General features: G+C 34.7%; 1 protein-coding gene across 1 annotated transcript in view; it reads right to left on the bottom strand.

Annotated features, from left to right (window-relative positions):
- Positions 1-22651, bottom strand: part of hs3st4 (heparan sulfate (glucosamine) 3-O-sulfotransferase 4) — a 78596-nt gene extending 55945 nt beyond the window's left edge. The window contains exon 1 of the mRNA XM_077733749.1: positions 21887-22651. Coding sequence (XP_077589875.1) covers positions 21887-22416 — 530 coding nt within the window. The 5' untranslated portion in view covers positions 22417-22651. The remainder of the gene's footprint in view (positions 1-21886) is intronic.
- Positions 22652-23322: the final 671 nt, after the last annotated feature.

The following is a 23322-nucleotide window of genomic DNA, read 5'->3' as shown; positions in this document are numbered from 1 at the left end:
AAAGGACATGTCCCCATCATCATCATCATCATTCAAAATGTGAAAGCAGAAACAAATTCCCTGGTTACAAGCTAGCAGGCATGATAATATATCATTCAATCTAAAACCCGTGCGCACATACATCGTTTCTTGGCATGTTTATGTTCACATTGAATGAAAGGTACTGGCTGGGTAAAGTTGACATGGCGCCAAATTGAGCAAAACGCGAGCTGACAACAAAAATGACGCTTGGCGTCCGTATCGTCGGATGAGGACAATCAAATCGGATCACATCTGATGTTTATCTGCTGAAAAACAGGCGACGGCACCAAAAAAAATATATAAAAAGGAGGCTAATCTCTGAGATGAGAATTATTCATTTTATCCGTTACTGAATTTCAACTAGGTTATATATAAAATACACACCCGCGCATACCCGAGGCTGTCTATGAGCAGATGTATTATTAAACATCCATCACGCTCAATCGAGGGGCTTCCATGTTGTGTGTATTTGTTATATGAAGCTTTAAAGACATTTAATCATGTTTATTAAAGTACTGCATTTGTCAAGTGAGTGAATGTAAATGTAATAAGGATCCATTTGAGGGGGGTCCCTGATGGGAAATAATTTTGCACCCTTAGTTACCTGATCTTGAGGATCTGCTTATATCGAATTCCGATTCGTATTTTATTGAATTTTTTTCTTTTTTTTGACAGCATCCTTGTAGATTTAGAGTATTTTTTTATTTAAGCAGTTAAAGCAGATTTAAAAGAAACATATTTTTTTCCAATAGGAATGAACCATAGTACACTTATTTGTTTTTGTTTCCTTTAACTACAAAAGAAATCTTTAAAAAAACAGATTTTTCCAATAGAAATGATGCATAGTACACTTTTTTAGTCATTTTTTTGTTTCCCTTAAATAAATCTAAAATAAAAAATAAATACATGTTTTTTTCAATAGAAATTATGCACAGTACACACTTTTATTTCTCTTTAATTAAAAGAAATTCATTAAAAAATTCACTAAAATTTCACATAATACATTTTTTTGTTTCTCTTTATCTCAAAAAATCTTTAAAAAAATACATATTTTTCCACCAGAAATGACACATAGTACACTTTTATGTTTCTCTTTGATAAAAAAAATCATAAAACCTAGTTTTTTCACTAAAATAACACATAGTACATTTTTGTTGCCATTTAATTCACCCAAAAAAATTTAACACCCACTCTTTTTGATCAAAAATGACGTGCTAAGGCATAATCGGAATAGACACATCCTTAATGATTATATTTCTATACTATTTTCTAAATATTCTATTAGGTTAAATGCCATGTATTGAGTCTGTCCATATATTGATGCAAATCTGCCATTTTTACCCATTAGATTCATTGACAGAATGTCAAATTCCAATGTAATCAGTACTTTTCTATATAATTTGTCTTTTTTAATTACACATTAGACCCCAGCACCCCTTTATTTAAATGAATGCAATTACTTTACACTAAATAATGGCAGATCCAAAGCCATTCCTGAAAGGCGTACATACATATATACTTGAGTATGCTTTCAGACCTTTTGTTCATTTTTTTTTTTTGCTAATTGCTTGACAACAACAGGAGGTCAGATGATTGCATTCATTTTCTACCTTGAAAATTCATCATCAACTTTGAAATGCTGACAGAAAAAAAGGCTTTGAAACATGTTGTGATGTTCTTTCAATGCAACCAGAAAAAAAGAAATGTTTAAAAAAAAAAACGTAAAGTCCTGGAACGTGGGTAGAGCCTCATTAAAAGTGCAAAAAAAAAATTGCCTCATTTTAGTCCGGAATTACATATTTTTTTAGGGTGGCTTTTGACAGTTGTAATTTTTGGGTAAAAAAAATGTTCCCTTATTTTTTTAAGGAAGTTAAATAATGAGAACGCAATTATATTTCGTTGCGCTTTTGAAGATTTAAACAGGGAATAGTTTCTACTTGTAATCAACTAGCGAGGCGAGCAGGTGGGCGAGGTTGTGGGCTTGCCTCAAGAGTTGTTGAAGTTGGACTAATGACTTTTTAAGTGGTCAGACAAACGCTGATGACGCTATCCACCTTGTTGCTGTTTAGTGGACACTCAGTGAATAGGACAGGATTTCCGGATATATTCTCATTATATTGGAACTGTTTCAACTTTCTAAGTATTTTTTTGGCTCCCAGCAAATTATGGAAATATCACTAAATAAGGCTAAGTACTGTTTAATATGGAAGTACTGTTTAATATGGAAGTACTGTTTAATATCCAAGTACTGTTTAATATCTAAGTACTGTTTAATATCTAAGTACTGTTTAATATCTAAGTACTGTTTAATATCCAAGTACTGTTTAATATCCAAGTACTGTTTAATATCCAAGTACTGTTTAATATCCAAGTACTGTTTAATATCCAAGTACTGTTTAATATCCAAGTACTGTTTAATATCCAAGTACTGTTTAATATCCAAGTACTGTTTAATATCTAAGTACTGTTTAATATCTAAGTACTGTTTAATATCTAAGTACTGTTTAATATCTAAGTACTGTTTAATATCTAAGTACTGTTGAAACCAGCTCTCAAAATTATATTCATGAGAGAAACTTTAATATCTAAATATCTACTGTTTTCAACAGTACTTAGATATTAAACAGTACTAAGATATTAAACAGTACTTGGATATTAAACAGTACTTGGATATTAAACAGTACTTAGATATTAAACAGTACTTAGATATTAAACTGTCTCTCTTAGATATTAAACTCTTTCTCTTAGATATTAAACGCTCTCTCTTAGATATTAAACTTTCTCTCATGAATATAATTTTGAGAGCTGGTTTCAACAGTAAACTCTCTGTCACCAAAAGACCGGCGATCAAAAGACCGGGGACCAAAAATCCGAGCACCAATGGCGGTAGATGTCCAATCCCATTTACAATCAAGAAACACTATGGTCCCAAAGATCCGCTCAATCAAACACCTGTTAAATAAGACAGCTGCCTTTGTGTCTTTTAAAAAAAAAAAAAAAATTACACCAATCCATCTGTTAAGACGCCAAACCCGACAAGCGTTGACTAATATGAGAAAAAAGCGTGTGCATTAAAGCGGGGCAAATTGCACAACATATGATCAAACTCGAGGTGTAAAATTTCCTCCTCTGCCGCCGAACTAATTATCATGGCACATTAATTTTCACAAGCCCGAAAGCCTTTGTCGAATTGAGTCAAACGTGTGTGTAACCGTCCTGCCTGTGTTTATTCTAGTTAAAAAAAAAAGGGGGGCTTGTTGAAAAACCAAATCTGAGAGATGGGCTTTTTAAACAAAACAACTGGGAGTACTTCAATTGTGTACACCAGATTGTATCACAAATGTGGGAAATGGGAATTGGAAACAATGTTGGTTGCAGACCAATACGTTGGGACAACAATGTGGGCTAGAATCGCTTATTTTTGAAAGAAAGTTGCGTTCAAGTTACTTCATTTTGTGGATTTATCGATACCGAGTTTTTCTTCCATTTCTTGGAAATTAAGAGTAGGAAAATAGGACATGCAAATGTATTGTTTTCTGCCAATTTGAGCAAAGCTTTCCAGGAAAATAGGAGAGTTATTAGTAAAAATGTTTTTGGGGGAAATTAGTTTTGCAGAAAAATAAGGTGGCGAAGAAATTATGTTTCAATAATTGGTTTTTATAAATAGTTTGATTTTATCAATTAGGCTCCCTTAATTGAGATTTTCTTGGCGTGTACGTTTTCTTCACTAGTGTAAATATATTGTAAACTATATGTACTTTATTGTATTTTTTACATATGTATATATACCTCTAGATTAGATAAACATATACAAAAAATGATGTAATGTGATAAATTCAGCTCTTATGATTGATTTTATTGACTTATATTATCGTTAGGGATTTTGTTTTTATTTAAAAATGTAAATATTTTTCATAAAGTACCTCAGGATTAATATGTTGTTAGTAGTTTTTTTGCTCTTTAACTGCTATTAACAGTTATTAACATAAAATCCATTTTAATTGTAAAGTATGGCATGGAATGATCGTGTCTTGATGATGTCATTAATCTAATTGTGGCTAAAAATATGTTAATAATTGATAAATATAATTAAAAAATATATTTTTTTCCAAATTAAACTTTAACATTAAATAAAATGAATACTTTAGCCAACTAGCAACAGATTTTAAGAAAATAAATAATGATAAACACTAAAATAATCAAATAAATATGATTTTTCTATCTCATGTTTAAGAAAAATACTGTAATTATGTCATAAAAATGCGATACTAACTTTAAAATCAATTCTGACAGTATTAATTTTATTTAAAAAGAGTACTTTTTATATTAAGTGACTATTGTTGTAGTTCTCTGGGAATTTCAATGTGTCCAGCACTTTTAAAAACAAAGAGAAATCCTCCATCGTTTCATGCTAACCGAGCTATTCTATTGGCTACCATGTTCCTTTGGGCTGCCACGCTGAATTCCAAAAGCTTTTTCCCTTGCGTACGTGTTGACAAAGCCTTCATTTATGATGAATTCCCCAGCCGGGTTGAACATAGCCCAACCCGTGAGATTGAGAATCCTTGTACCAAACAGGCTTGCCAGTCCCATTTCACCACGGACCTATATTCATTTAGTTCTGCGGATTTATACACGGCGCTATCCGGCCTGGCCAAATCCACCATGACTTGTGGCCACTCGCAAGAGCCTTAATCTCTTCCTCTTCAGTTAAAAAAAAAACAGAATCTTCCAGGGAATGGCTTGTCTCTCGTACAAAGGCAATAAATTGAATTAAATAAAGCTATTAGTTACGGCGTCCACCTCCGTCACCTCGGCCGTGCAACGCTTTCATGCTAAATAAGTCCTTTTTTTGATGAGGATGCGGCTTTTGGACTGCTAGAAAATTGACCTGGAGTCCAGAAGACGAAAAAGCAGGTGTTTTAAAGGGAAATGTATGGCTGGGGATAAATGTTGATACGTAGTTAGGAAGCTGGGTTAGAAGGCTTGAATATGTGAGACAAACCGTTGTTTTCTTTCCTAGTTTTATGCAAGATATGTTTTTTTTTCTTAAATTTTATTCATAGTCGGCAAAATTAATGCAAGATATGTTTTTTTTTCTTAAATTGTATTCATCGTCGGCAAAATTATTTGTTTAGTGTTTTATAAATAACTGCATTGGTTTGGATTATGGCGATTTGGCTTTGTCAAGTCTAATTTATGCGCATATAAGCCCTACCCTGAATTTAGTAAAAAAGAATTGTTACGAATACGGCTTATATGCGAGAAAATATGGTAGATTAGGAATTGAACTTGGGGGAGTTTTACCTTTTTGTATTATGGCGTTTTGGCTTTGTTACCTTGCAGTTTTGTGTATGTCAAGTCTAATTTATGCGCGTATAAGCCCTACCATTAATTCATTAGTTTTTTTTTTTTTTTACAAATACGGCTTATATGCGAGAAAATAGGCTAAATTGGCAAACAAAGTTGAAGGATTTTCACCTTTTTCTATACGCCACAAAATGTGATTGGAAAAATGTTTAGTTAACAAACTACATAGTTTTTTCAGTACCTTAAAAGTACTTTCTCTTGCTAGGTAAATATTCGATGCACCAATGCTTCTAGTTCTTATGTAAAGTGTTAATAGTACTTCTCTAAGTTTGCTAATGCTAAAACCGTGAAATGATACTATTTTAAAAACTTGATGCCGTTAACTACACAACAGTTGAGTCATAAAATCCTTAAAAACAGAACTTGAATCTTAGCAGGGTACTTTGAACCATCAAGACATGACATCTGGAGGCTAATGTATCAAAAGTTTTAATTTTGCGTCCTCAATCAAACCACTAAATTATTTTGAGCTTATCTGCGTGCCGCTTTGCTAATGAGCACTTGTTCCATTTATGTCATTCTCTGGAATGGAACTATGTAATTAGCAAAAGCTTTTAATTCAGTCCAGTGTTATGAGAAGGATAGTTTGTACGTTGCCATTACCAAGCCAAATAATGCTCAGCAGGAATATTAAAGATTGATTACAAAATTTCACGCTGCGTTGCTGCCTATAAAAATAAAAAAACACATTTGTAGGGAAATGAGTCGAGATGATCGGCCCGCGTGATTTTTGTACGAGCGCCAACCAACTCTGGAAAATGATAGTGATTCGGAATGAAGTCGACCTTAAAGAGAAGAGCAAACACTGGCAACGAGAGGCAGAGACTTTCCATGCCGCCTTCTGCCCTTAAGCGTCTTTTGTACTCAAAAAATGCGACCAGTTTACCCTACTTCCAAACCACAATTCAATATTGATTTAATTTTACAAGGGCGAGTAGTAAATAATTGATATGAGCATATAGTATGAAAATGTCCACCAAGGGAAGAACTGTCTGAGTCCAGGGCAATCTAGTCGAAAAGATAACTCTCACTTCATAAACGATTTTTGACTGCCGATGACAAATATGAAACGGATAAGGATGCTCCCCTACTTACGAATGAGTTTGGTTCCGAGTGCTTGTTCATAAGTTGAAAGTGTTGATTGGTTGAAAGTGTTCATAAGTTGAAAGTGTTCATAAGTTGAAGGTGTTCATAAGTTGAAGGTGTTCATAAGTTGAAGGTGTTCATAAGTTGAAGGTGTTCATAAGTTGAAGGTGTTCATAAGTTGAAGGTGTTCATAAGTTGAAGGTGTTCATAAGTTGAAGGTGTTCATAAGTTGAAAGTGTTCATAAGTTGGTGTTCATAAGTTGAAGGTGTTCATAAGTTGAAGGTGTTCATAAGTTGAAGGTGTTCATAAGTTGAAGGTGTTCATAAGGTGAAAGTGTTCATAAGGTGAAAGTGTTCATAAGCTGAAATTGGTCAAATTAAAGTTGATCCAGTGCTATATTTTGTATTATAATGTATCTTTAAGGTCTATATAAGTATATTGAAGGTTTATATAAGTGCATTTGTATGTTTAAGGCTTGTATAAGTAACCAGTATTGGTTTGTACTGTATAATAACATGTAATAAAATAGAAAGAATACATACAGTACTGTATACATACATTAAAGCGATGGAGAGAGAGATTTACCTAAAACTGGCCAAAAGAAGCTATCTAATGACGATTGCATAGTTTTCTTCTTTTTTTCATTATAAATAATGTGGTAGCACTGTATGGCATCATTCAATTGATTTGCAACCTTTGTGCAAGGTTCAATATTTGGGTCCTGCTGCTCAATATTTCTGTTTATAAATGGTACTGACAATCGAACGATTCAAGTTGTATTCCCGTGCAATGCTCACCACTTTCTCCTGCATCAAGCTTCTTTATTATTGCCACTTTGGTTTCAAATGAAAGTTCTCACAACGCCAGGCATCGGTATAACCAGCGGAAAGAAGCACTACTCGTAAACAAAATCGAACTTACCGACATTTTCGACATTAACACAATTTGCAGACGTTTGTATGTACCATTTGTTCGTAAGTTGAATATTCGTAAGTAGGGAAACGTCTGTACTATAACAATGAAAATTTTCCAAGCTGAACAAAGATGATGAAAATGACTTGCTAATCAGTGACCGAAAATGTCTCGGACTAATTCAATCTATATCACGCTTAGTTCGTAACCGTCACAACACTTGTTCAAAGCGTGAGTCCGTCTCGGCGTATATAGGCCGCCTTTAGAACGCCGTTGATGGCAACCAAGTACATCGCCTCACGCTGCGCTAAAACGAGTAGAACGGAACACCCCGCGGTGATGTTGGGGGAGCGAGCGGAGCATGAATAAGTAAACAACACAAAGCCACCAGGCATCTTGAAAGCCAATGGACAGCAACAGACATGCCAGCCAATCGGATTGTGCATTTTTTTTGTATGCTTGCTCACAAGGGCGTTAACACGAGAATTAGCTCGCGCCTCTCGAGTCTTTGGAATTGCGGTTTAATGGAGTTAGTTATGAAGAATGAGAGCAAGATGCATTTTTTTTTTGTGACTAAATAGTCTCTAAGCACCTTGACAATTAAAGCCATTGTCCTACAACCCATGTCTTTGTATCGGTTCGTTCTTTGTAGTGACAATGTAAGAAGTAATTCTTAGTTGGTTCAAATGGTTGGTGTTGTTTCAGTTGGATTTTATTGACTACTTTTTTGAGCGTGGAAAAAAATAGGATGCTTCACAAAGAGGTGTTACCAAAGAATATATAGTATTGTAAATATGTTAAATATATTGATTCCATCAGACATCTGGTCATATTGTCGGAGTACTGTAAAATATTATACAATTCTATGATATGAGATGTGTAGAGAAGGAAAATGAATGCAAAATGTATATTTTTACAAACCTAACGTATTGGGAACCTTGTGTTTTTAGAAGAATAAATAGGACATTTTTCGTTATCTCAGGGAGTCGCCATTTTGTCCAATACCACACTGATTTTGGTAGACCAAACGTGGAATTTTTCTTCAGAATTTTTCTTAAATAACAAGCTTTACCTAAAACCCGTTAAACATATAAAAAAACATTTAGGCTATCAACTAATTTTAACGAATTTCCTCAATGATTCCAAGAATTTGGTCAAAGAATTACGTCTCGTTTTCGTTACAATTTTTCGACAGCAAAAAAGCTCTTAACCCCTCTTTGGGCTTAACAAAAATGAAAGATCAATTGCAAAAATATACTTCAAAATTGTCCCTTGCAAACAAACGAAGTCAGAGACTCAAATTTACATTGTATATAATGTCACATTTTTTTTTTGACTCAATTAAATTATGTACTTATCATCATTCCAAGCATTTGTAGTTAAGTTTTAATAAAAAAAAAAATGTTATACTCGGCCAAATCGTGATTTTCAGCGAATTAAAAAAACACTCTTTGACCATAATAACTGAAATTGTCCAATGCAAACAAACCACTGACAATATTAACTTATTATGGAAAGAAAAACGCTACAAACTCCCTTTTAAGCTTTTAACCAGTTTCCCGGAGAAAGGGAATATTTCTGCAAATATGAATCAGTCATTTGTTTTCTTCACAAACAGTCTTTATATTTAATTTCTTCTGCGATGGTCAAAGCCATACGGACATGTAATTGGACAATTTGTGATGGCACCCGGGTCCCTCGGCCTATTACTCAACGCAGTAAGCTCACGGACAGACTTAGGAAGCGTATTCCCAACAGTTGTTGTATCTTGGCTGGGGTACAGCTCCTGTCATATTTTTATATATATTTTTTTTTTTTAACAAATGCATGAGCTTGCGTCATGAGACAGCATCGCCCGAAGCTGATACGTTGCATGTGAAGATGTGTTGGAGAAAATTGGAATCTTGACAAGTGTGATTGGCACATGCATTTGTCCCAGGGTAGACATATTTTCTCAGACGCGGCCGTTTGTTGAAGGCAAAGGCGTTTTTTTCTGGCTTGCACCCAAATGACGTCATCCTGTAGATCAAGGGGTAGTGAAGCTATGGCTCGGGAGCCACATGTGGCTCTTGTGATGGGTACATATGGCTCTTAGCTAAAATATGGAAATGGGTGGTGAGAGAGCCGTGTCCCGAACGCACTAATGGGAACGTTACGTTGGGATTGTGTCATTGATTTTGATTGATACTCATTGATCTCATTGATCTTCATTGATTAGCAACAGCGTATCAATGTTGTCAAAGGAATTTGGAGTTTTGGTACTTTAAAAGTAGTAAAATGACTAAAAAATGTGCATATTTTCATATATTTTTACTTTTAAATTCTTCTGCATCCATTTTCTCATTGAGACTCATTGATACTCATTGATACTCATTGATACTCATTGATCTCATTGATCTCATTGATATTAATTGAGTAGCAACAGAGTAACAATGCTATCAAAATAATTCATAGTTTTTTAAAAGTAGTAAAATGACTTTAAAAATGTGCATTTTCATATATTTTTACTTTTAAATGCTTCTGCATCCATTTTCTCATTGATACTCATTGATCTCATTGATATTCATTGATTAGCAACAGCGTAACAATCTTTTTAAAGGAATTCAGAGACTTTTTGTCCTTCAAAAGTAGTGAAATGACTAAAAAAAATGTGCATATTTTCATATATTTTGACTTTTAAATTCTTCGGCATCCATTTTCTCATTGATACTCATTGATCTCATAGACTAGCAACAGCATAAAAATGCTATCAAAATAATTCAGACACTTTTTCTACTTTAAAAGTGATTCAAATGACTGCAAAACTTCATGTATTTTGACTTTTTAAATTGTGAATATGTCTCATAAGGAATAACATATAAAAATAGGAATTATTTATCTCTCTCTTTCAAAAAAGCTTCCCCAACCCCTGCTGTATATTCTTATTTTCCATATGGAATGTACATGATTTGACACGCGGGGAGTTGCTATGTCGGTTTCATTTCCAAACGTGTACTATGTATGTCTTTTGATGGACACAAACATAACGTAGATGTGAGCCGCGATGGAAAAAAAAAAAGCATAACCCACGGCTAGCACGCTATTAGAAGACGGGGAATAGAAAAAAAAAATAATAAAGTAAAATAGAGCTTCACTTGAAAGCATTCGAGCGTGACTGCCAGAGTGAGAGCGGAATGGCACATCAATTGGGAACATGCCCAAAAAGACGAAAGGACGATATCCATTAACTGCTACTACTTTTTTTTCTTCTTCTTTTTCTTTTTTATTCACATCAATATGCAAAAAAAAAGGGGCTGGAGACTTTTATTGCTCCTTCCAAAGACTTTCCGGAAACACAATAAGATCAAACTCATTCATCTCAGAGCAAATTTGAAGCTCTATTGAGTCAAAACAAAAACTTACCGACACGCAAGAAGAAAGATGAAACTGAATAGTGAAATTCAGGTTAGCATTAATATAACATGTTTTAAGCATTATCCTTAATTTCGACTGGAGGGTTTTTGGTGGCGTTTTTATGACCCTTATTTTGTTAGGAGTTGGATCAACAAGGACGACTGAAAAAACACTTTTAAAGTAGCACTAAAGATTTGTTCGGCCTATTCAGGTTTTTCTAAAGCTTTTCTCTAACACTTTTTGGACCAAAAATGTCACAGCCTGGTTTGTATTTTTCTTGTTTTGTTTTAGTAATCATCCAAAATCTGAGAAAAATTAGTATAACTGAGTTGCTAAAGTTTAGACTGTTTTGTCATTAGGAATTAATATAGAAAGTAGCATTAAAGTCAAGCTAAAATGTGTTTTTGTATTCCAAGTAAATTATATAATCTTGTCAAAAGTATTCAAATATAAATCATTTAAATAATTTAATTGTTTTACTATAAATATTGTTTATATAATACATTTTTAGTGTCATTAGCAATGAGTTTGGGCGCCTTCCGTGACCGGACGTTTGGTCAGCGGACGTTTGGTCGCCGTTTTTTTGGTCGCTGGTCAAATGTACTTAGATATTAAACAGTACTTAGGTATTAAACAGTACTTAGGTATTAAACAGTACTTAGATATTAAACAGTACTTAGATATTTAACAGTACTTAGATATTGAACAGTACTTAGATATTGAACAGTACTTAGATATTAAAAAATACTTAGATATTAAACAGGACTTAGATATTAAACAGTACTTAGATATTAAACAGTACTTAGCTATTAAACAGTACTTAGATATTAAACAGTACTTAGATATTAAACAGTACCTAGATATTAAACAGTACTTAGATATTAAACACTACTTAGATATTAAACAGTACTTAGATATTAAACAATACTTAGATATTAAACAGTACTTGGATGTTAAACTCTCTCATGAATATAATTTTGAGAGATGGTAACAAATATCTTACTCTTACAGATCGATTAAAAACCATATAACTCATTACCTGAAATGAGAAAACTCCATTCTTTTTTTACTAGTTCCCTTTTGGCAACAGTTCCCAATGTTATTCTCTCTAACTATTTAAAAACAAAAATATTCTTAGCACCTAATCCACTTCCTTCCCTGTACTTAATCAATGCAATGTTGTGCATTCAACCGTCTAATTCAAGATATCGGTACAACTTTTCCTCATGCGTGTCTGTACATAATCTTTATTTGAATGAAACCCTCTTGTAAATGTCACACCCGTCCATCCACTCGATAAATATGATCTGACTAAAGCACCGGCAGATGGACAGACACGACGATAGGAACAGAATGACGTTGCTTGCCAACCGTTACTCTTCAAGAGATGGAACATTATCCAAGCTGCAATTAAATGCCCTTCAAAACACACATTTGGCCAAACATTTCCTTCATGCGTGTAATTTGTGCGAGAGGAAGGGTTGCTAAGCACCCGTGTCTGCCTAACTAGTGCCAATACTGGTGCGCTTTATTTACATTTTAAGATGAAATATGTTTTTTTGCAAAAATAACCTTACTGGTCTTTTTTTGCCGTTTGGGGGTTGCTGGACTTTATCCCAAATGACTTGTCGGACTACACCCTTGAATGGTCGCCAGTCAGCCGTAGGGTACAAAGAGACAGACAACTATTCAGACTCCCAATCATAGTGCCATTGAGTTGGAATCAATTCCACGTTTGCCTGCATTGAAGTCAAGCCAGTTAACTACTACACCATCATCCAGGCTTATTGGATGGATGTTAGGCTATTTATTCCACAGGTGTCAAAGTGGCGGTGTGAGGGCCAAATCTGGCCCGCCGTATCATTTTGTGTGGCCCGGGAAAGTAAATCATGAGTGCCGATTTTGTTTTAGCATTAAATTAAAATGAAGAGTATAGATTTATATTAAATTTCCTGATTTTCCCCCTTTTATATCAATAATTGTCATTTTTAATCATTTTTCTGTGTTTTGGGTTAAAAAAATCATTTTGTAAAATCTAAAAATATATTTTAAAACAAAGTCTATAAAAAAACTGAATATTCAGGGCTTTTAATCCAGTTAATTTAATCCATTTATTAAAAAAAATCTAAATATTATATCTAAAATAGTTTTTTAGTTCAAAAATCATCTTGTAAAATCTAAAAATATATAAAATACGCTTAAAATAATCATTTCTTTAGATCTATAAAAAAAACTGAATATTCAGCGCCTTTAATCCAGTTCATTTAATCCATTTATTTAAAAATATATATATAACTATATCAAAAATTGGTCTTTTCCGTATACATACATACAGTTGCAACCTCTGTATACCTTCAAGTGAAAAAAACACTTCTGGATAAGTCTAAAGTTTTCTTTTCAGAAATTCTAAGTCATTGACACAAAATAGTACATTAAATACATTATCAGGCAACAACACAAATACATTCTCTCCATCTTTCCAATACAATTTACACTTTCCTGCTCCTATGTACTGTGTACATATAGTCTTGATCCAAAACCAACAACAATAGCTCTGTCCCTTAATAAAGTCCCACCATGTTTGTGGAAGGCAATGTCATAGACAAAGAATGCATGTAAATGCAACATTCTCCCATGTCCCATTGCACGCTACTGAAATCAAATTGGAATTCCACCACTCCAGCCAACATTTGCGTCCCACTGAGCCCCCGCCACCGTCTTATCAAACCTCGACAGATTCCCTTCCACATCCGAGGAAAAGACTAGCCGTGTACAGATCCAGCTGGAATTGACGGCAGGCAGGCAACCACTCGAGGGATGTATGTGGCGGAGGCCCTACCGTATAGTCATTTGGTCGCCGTGCAAAGAAGCCGGCGAGGTCAAGAAAAGTGGAGCTAAGCTCAGGATAAACACTGGATTTAGACCTTTTGCTTTCGGGCTACACAATTGAATCCATCTCCTCGCTGTCACCCAGGCAATTGCGTTGTGACCATAGATTGCGTTCCCGAGCACATACTGTTCGACTGTAGCACAATCCGTTGACAGTCTTGCCATGAATGAACTGTTATATCTTCTGAATCCCATATTGACTTAATGGCTTTCTTTTCCCGTGCTTGAGTAGCGCTACGCTAGGCTACTCGAGAAAAGTTTTGTTAGGTGCCACTCGGAGGGTTTTTAAGCTTTTAATTTTTGTCTTTTAAATGATAAGTAACTGTTTATTTCAATGTAAGACTGTCAGGATTGTCAAGAATGACTGTGAAGGCTTATGATTAATGATCCATCGAAGTTTGGATTTTATTTACTGCGCGCCATATGATTGCTGCTGCGCAGAGAAGACGAGAGTAGTGCGCGATTAGAGGGAACATTGCTTATGATAGATGTCAAAGTGGCGGCACGGGGGCCAAATTTGGCCCGCCACATCATTTTGTGTGGCCCGGGGAAGTAAATGAGTGCCGTTTTTCTGTTTTAGGATCAAATTAAAATGAAGAGTATAGATGTATAGTAAATTTCCTGATTTTCCCTCATTCAAATCAATAATTGTCATTTTTTAATCATTTTTTTCTGTTTTTAGTTCAAAAATCATTTTGTAAAATCTAAAAATATATTTAAAAAAAGCTAAAATTAACATTCTTTTAGATATATAAAAAAAAACTGAATATTCAGGGCTTTTAATCCAGTTTATTTATATATGAATATTAAATTTCCTGATTTCCCCCCTTTTGAATCAATAATTGTCATTTTTTAATCATTTTTCTCAGTTTTTTGTTCAAAAATCACGTTGTAAAATCTAAAAATCTATTAAAAAAAAGCTAAATTAAACATTGTTTTGGATCTATAAAAAACGGAATATTCAGGGCTTTTAATCCATTTATAAAAAAGTCTAAATATTATATCTAAAATAGTCTGACAACCTTGATGTACAATATTCAACTTTCTTTAATTTTCAATGCCACTTATCCTAACAAGGGGTGCTGGAGCCTACCCCAAGACATCCTCAAATTCAATCCCTTAAAATATCAATTTAAAAAAAAAATCCTTTTTGTAACTAGGGTTGTAATTTTCCACTTCATGTCTGCTATGAACAGAAAATCAGAAACAACCGAGAACATTGACAAAATTAAAAATAATCAACCCGACACACTTCTCTTAAATTGCTCAATTTTAGAAAAAAGTGTCACGCAATTGTGTTCGTAATTAAGACCATTTAGGAAGACTGAACCAATCAAAAGTCTAAAGGTTCTCCTGTAATAATAACTGTAAAAATATAGTAGTTCTGGACTAAAAAAAAACTGTGTATTTTAGAACTAATGGCGTCGGAGGAGGAAACTATCGATAAGTCATTTTTCAATGCTGCTTTGTAGCCCTGAAGGTGGTGGGTAAAAGATTTATAGGCTTGCCCCTCGGCTTTTATTGCACAAAGGGGGGTTAAAATGTCATTTTAATAACACAAAGATATTAGAGCTCGCAAACCTCTCTTGCTTTTTTGTTCTGGTTCACCGTCGTATGATTTATTTGCCGTATAAATATTGAACACGCCGCCGATTCTACGCACGTGAAAACTTATAACCGAGCTGTTGTCTAACGTCCTTGACTGCCTAGAATCCCTTTTGGAATATTAAAAAGTTTAAAAAAAAAAAACCTTTAACTGCAATTTCCCTGCGAATGACCGCCAGGATGTTTGAGGAGACGTCAGATTTCTTAATGACTTCCATTTTTATTATTGCACGCCGTGTCCTCAGAGTGTGAAAGCTTTTGAAAAAAAAAAAAAGACAGAATGAGAATGTCGTACTTCCATTCAAATGGGAAATTCTCGCCCTTCTGCCCCTTTTATGCCGACTTGGTCACACATGATTTTTTTTTGGGGAGTGAAAGACGGGGGGGATTATCCGAAACGGCGAAAAAAGGGTTTGCGATGGGGTTTTTTATGTTATAAACGGACTAGAATATTTTTTTTGTCCTTGCTTTGATTTCGGAGGACTGTTGAAGGTGATCCGAAGAAATGTAGGCTCAAATTAAGGCCAGAGAGTCGCTTAAATGTGGGATTAAACTCGGGGTGCTTGGACGTTTGGTCGCGGGTCTTTTAGGCGCTGGTCAAATGGTGACAGAGAGTTTACTGTTGAAGCCAGATCTCAAATTTATAATCAAGAGAGAAATATCTGAGAGAGAGAGTTTAATATTTAAGTACTGTTTAATATCTAAGTACTGTTTACTATCTAAGAGAGAGAACGTTTAATATTTAAGTATTGTTTAATATTTAAGTACTGTTTAATATCTAAGAGAGAGAGTAATATTTAAGTACTGTTTACTATCTAAGAGAGAGAACGTTTAATATTTAAGTATTGTTTAATATTTAAGTACTGTTTAATATCTAAGAGAGAGAGTAATATTTAAGTACTGTTTACTATCTAAGAGAGAGAAAGTTTAATATTTAAGTATTGTTTAATATCTAAGTACTGTTTAATATCTAAGTACTGTTTAATATCCAAGTACTGTTTGATATCTAAGTACTGTTAAATATCTAAGAGAGAGTTTAATACCTAAGCACTGTTTAATATCTAAGTACTGATTAATATCTAAGTACTGATTAATATCTAAGTACTGATTAATCTCTAAGTACTGTTTAATATCTAAGTACTGTTTAATATCTCAGTACTGTTTAATATCTCAGTACTGTTTAATATCTAAGTACTGTTTAATATCTAAGTACTGTTTAATATCCAAGTACTGTTTAATATCCAAGTACTGTTTAATATCCAAGTACTGTTTAATATCTAAGTACTGTTTAACATCTAAGCACTGTTTAATATCTAAGTACATTTGACCGGCGACCAAATGCCCGATCACGAAACTCTGATACATTCAAATCTCCAGTTTTTTTGATTAACTGTATTCGATGGTTAGGCGGAGTGAGGTTGAGTCATGCTCAGGAGAGGAGATGATTTGGAATCCTCACGACATTTGCGCCTCCTCTTAGAACGTTCCAAGCGCCAGTTGGCTAGAAATCCTCTGTGCATAGTAAAGATAGTTCTACATTGCTAATTAATCCCAAAACACAGAGACAAATGTCCATGAGAGCTGATAAAAAAGGTAGCAGTCGCCAATATAGGGAACGTTTGAGGACGACGAAAACACAACAAGCCTCAATTATTCATTATTTTTGCAATAATTAAATTCAAAAAGGCAAACGCTAGCCCGTTTTTTTACCAATTAATTCTAAATATTTATCATTTCAGAAGCTGGCATTTTCGGGAATGTCATTTTCATGTTGATTGTGAACAAAAGGGTTTTCTTATACTTATGATTTAATCTTGGAAAAAGGCATTCAGATTTTGTAATAATTTATATAAAAATGTCAAATCTATTATGATAGATTTAAACTTATAGTGTCGTTGTTCCAATATTTATGGAATGATATTTCTTGTGAGCTATACTACGAATTTAAAAGTCAAAATACAATTTTTTTGGATAATTTCACCACTTTTAAAGTGAAAAAAAATGAATATTTTTAAAAATATTATTATGCTATTGCTAATCAATAAGGATGCAAAACCCAGAAGAGTCTACTGCAAAAAAATGAAGTTTAAATCGCTTCTAGATGTATTTACCGTATTTTCACGACTATAATGCGCACTTAAAAGTCTTAAATTTTCTACAAAATAGACAGGGTGCCTTATAATATCTATTGGTTTCCATATTTTAGCTCACAGGTTAGCAAAAAGCCAGATGCACTTATCAAAAGAGCCACATGTGGCTCCCGAGCCATAGCTTCCCTACCCCTGGTGGAAATCTTCAAGAAAATCGCATAGAAACAAACAGCAGTTTAACACATACTTTAAATCTGTGTAATGAAAACACTGATGATGTTTTTGGCGTCCAATTGTACTTATCATTTGTATCAAATTGCCTAGCAGGTGTCAGCGCCTTAAATTTATTTTATTTTGAAGCGTCTTAATGTCAAATGGTAGCCCACATCTGTAACCGATTGTCAACCTGCGACCGTTAAGTGCACGTAAATTCTCACAAGCGTAGGCATGAAAATGCATTATTCACAAACAACATGTTCCGCGTCAATTCTTTTCATCTGTGAATTGTACACGATAAAATACAAAACAAAACTCTTTGATGATGAAATCATCTGTAAACGCTTGTTAATAAAAAAAGAGACAGGAAAATCTACCTTTTTTCCTGAATGCAACACGCTATTAATTAGAAATATTATAAGTTATGGATGCAAAATTGCGTTTTTTGATGGACTATGGATGATAAATGATGGCAATTAATCCTAATATTTTTTATTTTATATATTTTCAGGTTAAGAACTTTCTAAAGTTGAACTTTGATGCTTGGATGTCAGAAAATAGCACAAAAACGGAAAAAGGTATGTTTTTTTGTTCACTTTTTTACAGATGTTGGTCAAAAGTTACCGTATTTTCAGGACTATAAGGCGCACTTAAAAGTCTTAAATTTTCTACAAAATAATCCAGTGTGCTTTATATATGCAAAAAAAAAAATCATTGACGGTGCGCCTTTTAATGTGGTGCGCACTATAGTCGTAAAAATACGTAAATAAGTGAATTAAGAGCAAATGACTATTTAAACTACTTAAAAGCTTTAACCCTTCATAAGCAAGTGAATATTTTTGTTCACCTAATACATAAATTGAACATTTATTATTTAATTACTAACCACTACTATATTTTAAATTAAATCAATAAAATGTCATAACAAAATAATATTGAAAATTGAATCCAGTCCTCATGACCCTTAATAACACACTTAAATTTAATTTTGTAGTATTTACTTGATTAAATGCTAACTGTAAGCATTTTATCATAAATATGAATTGTGCATGAATGGGTTAAAATTGAAGAATCACTCCAAAAGAAAATCCGCATAGAAAATAATCTATTAAATATGTAATGTTAAGTAAACCCAAATTCTACCAAGCAACAAGTGACCAGTACACACACATTGCAACAACGGGATTCCATTAACATTTGGTGCTGGACAGCGACAGATTTGGACTTAAATGGAAGCCTCTTAAGAGATTTGTTTATTTGATGGGCCCTAAAAGTCACATTTATTCATGTAAGCATGACATGTTCACGGCGTAATGAGCCTCTCTTGCACCTCATGAAAGATGCTGCATTAACAGAGGCCAAACTTGGAGCCAAAAGCGTGTCAGCTCCGGCAGACAAACAGATGCCCGGGCGTCGACAGCAACAGACTGGCTTCACCCAGGAAAAATAACTCAAACAAATAAATAACAACAAGCGATTTTCAGTATCTCATTGACTCCTATTGCCCAAAAACATAAATTCCCGTTCCCACAGTCGCACATCATCGGTGCTTGGACGTTTGGTCGCCGGTCTTTTGGTCCCTTTTGGTTGGTATTCATGAGAGAGTTTAATATCTATGAGAGAGAGAGAGTTTAATATCGAAGTACTGTTTAATATCTAAGTACTGTTTAATATCTAAGTACTGTTTATAATCTAAGAACTGTTTAATATCTGAGTACTGTTTAATATCTGAGTACTGTTTAATATCTGAGTACTGTTCAATATCTAAGTACTGTTTAATGTCTGAGTACTGTTTAATATCTGAGTAGTGTTTAATATCTAAGTACTGTTTGATTTCTAAGTACTGTTTGATATTCGAGTACTGTTTAATATCTGAGTACTGTTTGATATCTAAGTACTGTTTAATATCTGAGTACTGTTTAATATCTGAGTACTGTTTAATATCTGAGTACTGTTTAATATCTGAGTACTGTTTAATATCTGAGTACTGTTTGATATCTGAGTACTGTTCGATTTCTAAGTACTGTTTAATATTTAAGTACTGTTTAATATCTGAGTACTGTTTAATATCTGAGTACTGTTTAATATCTAAGTACTGTTTAATATCTGAGTACTGTTTGATATCTGAGTACTGTTTGATATCCAAGTACTGTTTGATATCCAAGTACTGTTTGATATCCAAGTACTGTTTGATATCCAAGTACTGTTTGATATCCAAGTACTGTTTGATATCCAAGTACTGTTTAATATCTAAGTTTATTTGACCGGCGACCAAACGTCCGGCGACCAAACAGCCGGTCACGCACATCATCCCGTGACCGGCTGACCACGAGTGAACCTTCAAATTCATTTTTTTTTTCTTCCCCTACGCCGGCAAACACGGCGATGATATACAAGCTTCTTTTCTAGCTAATAAAGCTGCAGTCGGGGTGAATGTCAGCAACGGCGGCGGCGGCGGCGTCGGCGAGGCTCATGAAAAGGAGCGTAAACACGCACACACATCCTTGGACACGCACACTCGAGTGGGAAAAGCGTTGGCCCAACATGAGAGAATTCTGCACAGTACTGAATGTAAAAAATGCTCTCATCGTTGAATAAGTTGGATTTCTTGTGGGGATTTTAACAAACAGCTCATTATTGAGACATAGTACTTAGCTCTACTTTAAAGGAGACATTGTGCTTTTGACAATTTTAAAGTCAAGTAGCTTTAGTGCTCTCTAAAGCTCTTGTCAAAACACACAAGGCTCAAGAATTATAATACACTGAATATCATATTATCACGCAATATGTTTTCAATTGTTTTGTGCAAAATATAACCTGAATTGCCTGTTTTTTATAGAAAATCTTTGCAAAGCTACATCCCATCGTTTCATCACGTTTTTAGTATTATCAGATTTCTCTGATCCAGAACACTAGGTGGCGCTAATGCTACAATACACAGCTTGATCACAGAATTAAGAATAAAAACAGGAGAATTCTATTCCCTTCATTGCATAATTTTAACTCATTTATCACATATTTTGTGTCCAAAAAGCTTTTTTTTGGGCAACTATTTGCAGTTTTTCCAAAGGGCAAATGTATAAATGCCAGCAACTTATTTACAAGATGAATTACATCTTAAAGTTCGCACTCCTTCACCCTTATATAAAGAAACTTCTCCAAAAAAACGGACCTAAATTGTAAAAATCCAAGTGTTTTAGCCAAACTTTTGAAGGTGGCTTGCAAAAAATAGACATTTTTTGCACAAAAATCGACATTTTTGTTCCCCTATGAGCTAATTACCAGAATCTAAGTTAACCCTTTGTGTAAAATATATTCTAACATGCAAACTTTCCTTTTTTGCAGTGATTTTTGGACCCAAAAATGACTATGATGGAATCATTAAAGTCAAGATGTACTCCACATTTTAACTCACCGACAAAAATAGGTAGGCATTTCCATTCCTCCATAAAACTTTTCCAAAACTTTCCATGCCCTTCCAGGATATTCCACCAATTATTCTGCAAATTGACCAATTTTATACTTCATTTATCACTAATACATATTCCCAAAATATAAAAATCAAGACTATTATAGCCACATCCATGTTTATCGACAATATAAAATTTCCTTTAAGCTTCACCATGCAATATTATCCTCCTCTGGGTTATTTTCTTACTCTTAAACTCACATTTTTCCATCTCCAACCAAAAAAGTATATTCTCAAGTTTTGGAAAAAGTCAAGGCAGAACTTCACTCTAAAAGCAGGGGTAGGGAACCTATGGCTCAGGAGCCAAATGTGGCTCTTTTGATAGGTAGATTTGGCTAATTTGTGAACTAAAATATGAAAACCAAGTACTAATAAAAAATCTGAGATTATTTTATTTAATAATAATAGTAGTCCGATTATTATTTTTAAAATATGGAAACTAGATACTACATCTAGAGCTGCTTTAATCTATTTTTTTTTTTGCATTAGACTCTTTTGGAATGCATACTTTCATTTATTAGCAACTTCATAAGAATGTGAGAAGTAGTTTTGGTGGTGAAATTATTAAAAACATATGTATTTATATGTATTTTGACTTTTAAATCCGAATAATGACTCTCAAGCAATAACATTAGAAAATATGAATATATTTATGTCTCTCTTCATCAAAAAAGGTTCCCGACCCCTACTCTAAAGATTCCCCCCTCATCCTCCTCATAATAAAACCAAAATTTAAAAAAATCCCTTCAAAATAACCACATTTCCCTTTAAAAATCACCCAAAAAAACCCATTCCAACCCCCAATGAACCCCAAATAAGAACCTTTCAACTCACCTATACCAATCCAGCCCTTTTTCGTAGTTCCTATCAAAGAAATGCGGCTCATTCCCAACAGCTCGGACGTCCGGATGCACCCTGAGCGCCTCCAGGAGGGCTCGGGTTCCACCTTTCTTCACCCCGATGATAATAGCTTGAGGCAGTTTCTTCTCGCCGTAATCCGAGGTGCAGTTCACCCGTAGTTCGACTTCCGTAGCCAACCGGGGTCGAATGGAGTCAGTAGTAGTAGTAGTAGTGGTGGAAGGGGATGTACGCCGGATAGTGGCATGCCGGTCCACGATGGAGAGCAACGTAGTCCCGGTATCGAACCCTTGTGAAGTGGAATAAAGTTGCTCCCTGGCTAGAATTGTTTCCTCGGTATTGGCCGAACGAGCCTGGTAAGCAAAGTTGTCCTGCAGTGGGAACTGCAATGAGTTATAACAACTCATCAAGCTGTAGAATAAGTAAGTAACGGACAGGGATAGGGTAAACATGAATAAAATCTTCCGAGGCACTTTAGAGGCGACAGTGCCGGACCAGAATGCCATCTCTGACAACAAGGGTCCTCTCAGGGAACTGGACAGACATTTTTCCACTGCAAGTCTTGCATGGACCAACAAAAAAATCAGAAAAATCAGCAAGAATCAGTCCATGTTGTTGTAGATCTTACCGTTTCAACCAAAAAAAGACACAGAGTGATAGAGAAACTGGACTGAGCACAAGCAAATACGACAAATTGCATATTCATAAGGGAGGGAGAGAAAAGGGAGGGGGGGGTTGTTAAAAAAATCCAAGTCCTCCCCCCCTCCCTCCTATTTGCTCCTTTTTTTTTAAAAAAAAAAAAAGGGGGATCGATGAGTTGACGCCTGACGGACAATGTCAGAATTTATTGGAGATAACTTGCCGTGGTTTGGGGTTGGCGTCCTTCCAAAAAAAAATAGGGAGAGAACACCTGGATAAAAAAGATGGAGAGATAGTAGAGAAGAAGAAGAAGAAGAAGAAGTGATGCTGTTCAAGTACGCAACCCGGACGCTGATCCACCCATCGTGGTAGTGATGATGATAATCCGTCCTCCAAATGGTAGTGGTGAGATTTGAGGGGGTTATTTAACCACTAGAGGGGGTTAACATAAAAATAAATAAGAGGGAAGAAAAGAAAAGTGAAGAGAGGAGTTGTGAAATATACATCCACTCTTTCCCGTGGCTACGGCGGCATCTGTGGTCGCGCGCGCAATCCTCGCCGTCAGCTCGCTCGCTCGCTCGCTTGCTCCTCGCTCACATGGGGGTGCGTTTAAGAGGAGTTCCACCCTAAATGTTTACCGCCTATATGTTGATTCATGATGTTGATTTTTTTTAATGCTAAGACTTGAATGTTCGTATGTTGTCAATAAAAAGTCCTGGTTATTAATTATTTGAACTCTACATGGTGATGTTAGTGGAAGCTCATGTCTGCAC

This window comes from Stigmatopora nigra, chromosome 15 (genome assembly GCF_051989575.1).
Source record: "Stigmatopora nigra isolate UIUO_SnigA chromosome 15, RoL_Snig_1.1, whole genome shotgun sequence".
Classification (NCBI taxonomy): Eukaryota; Metazoa; Chordata; class Actinopteri; order Syngnathiformes; family Syngnathidae; genus Stigmatopora; species Stigmatopora nigra.
This window is presented reverse-complemented; position numbering and strand designations above follow the sequence as displayed.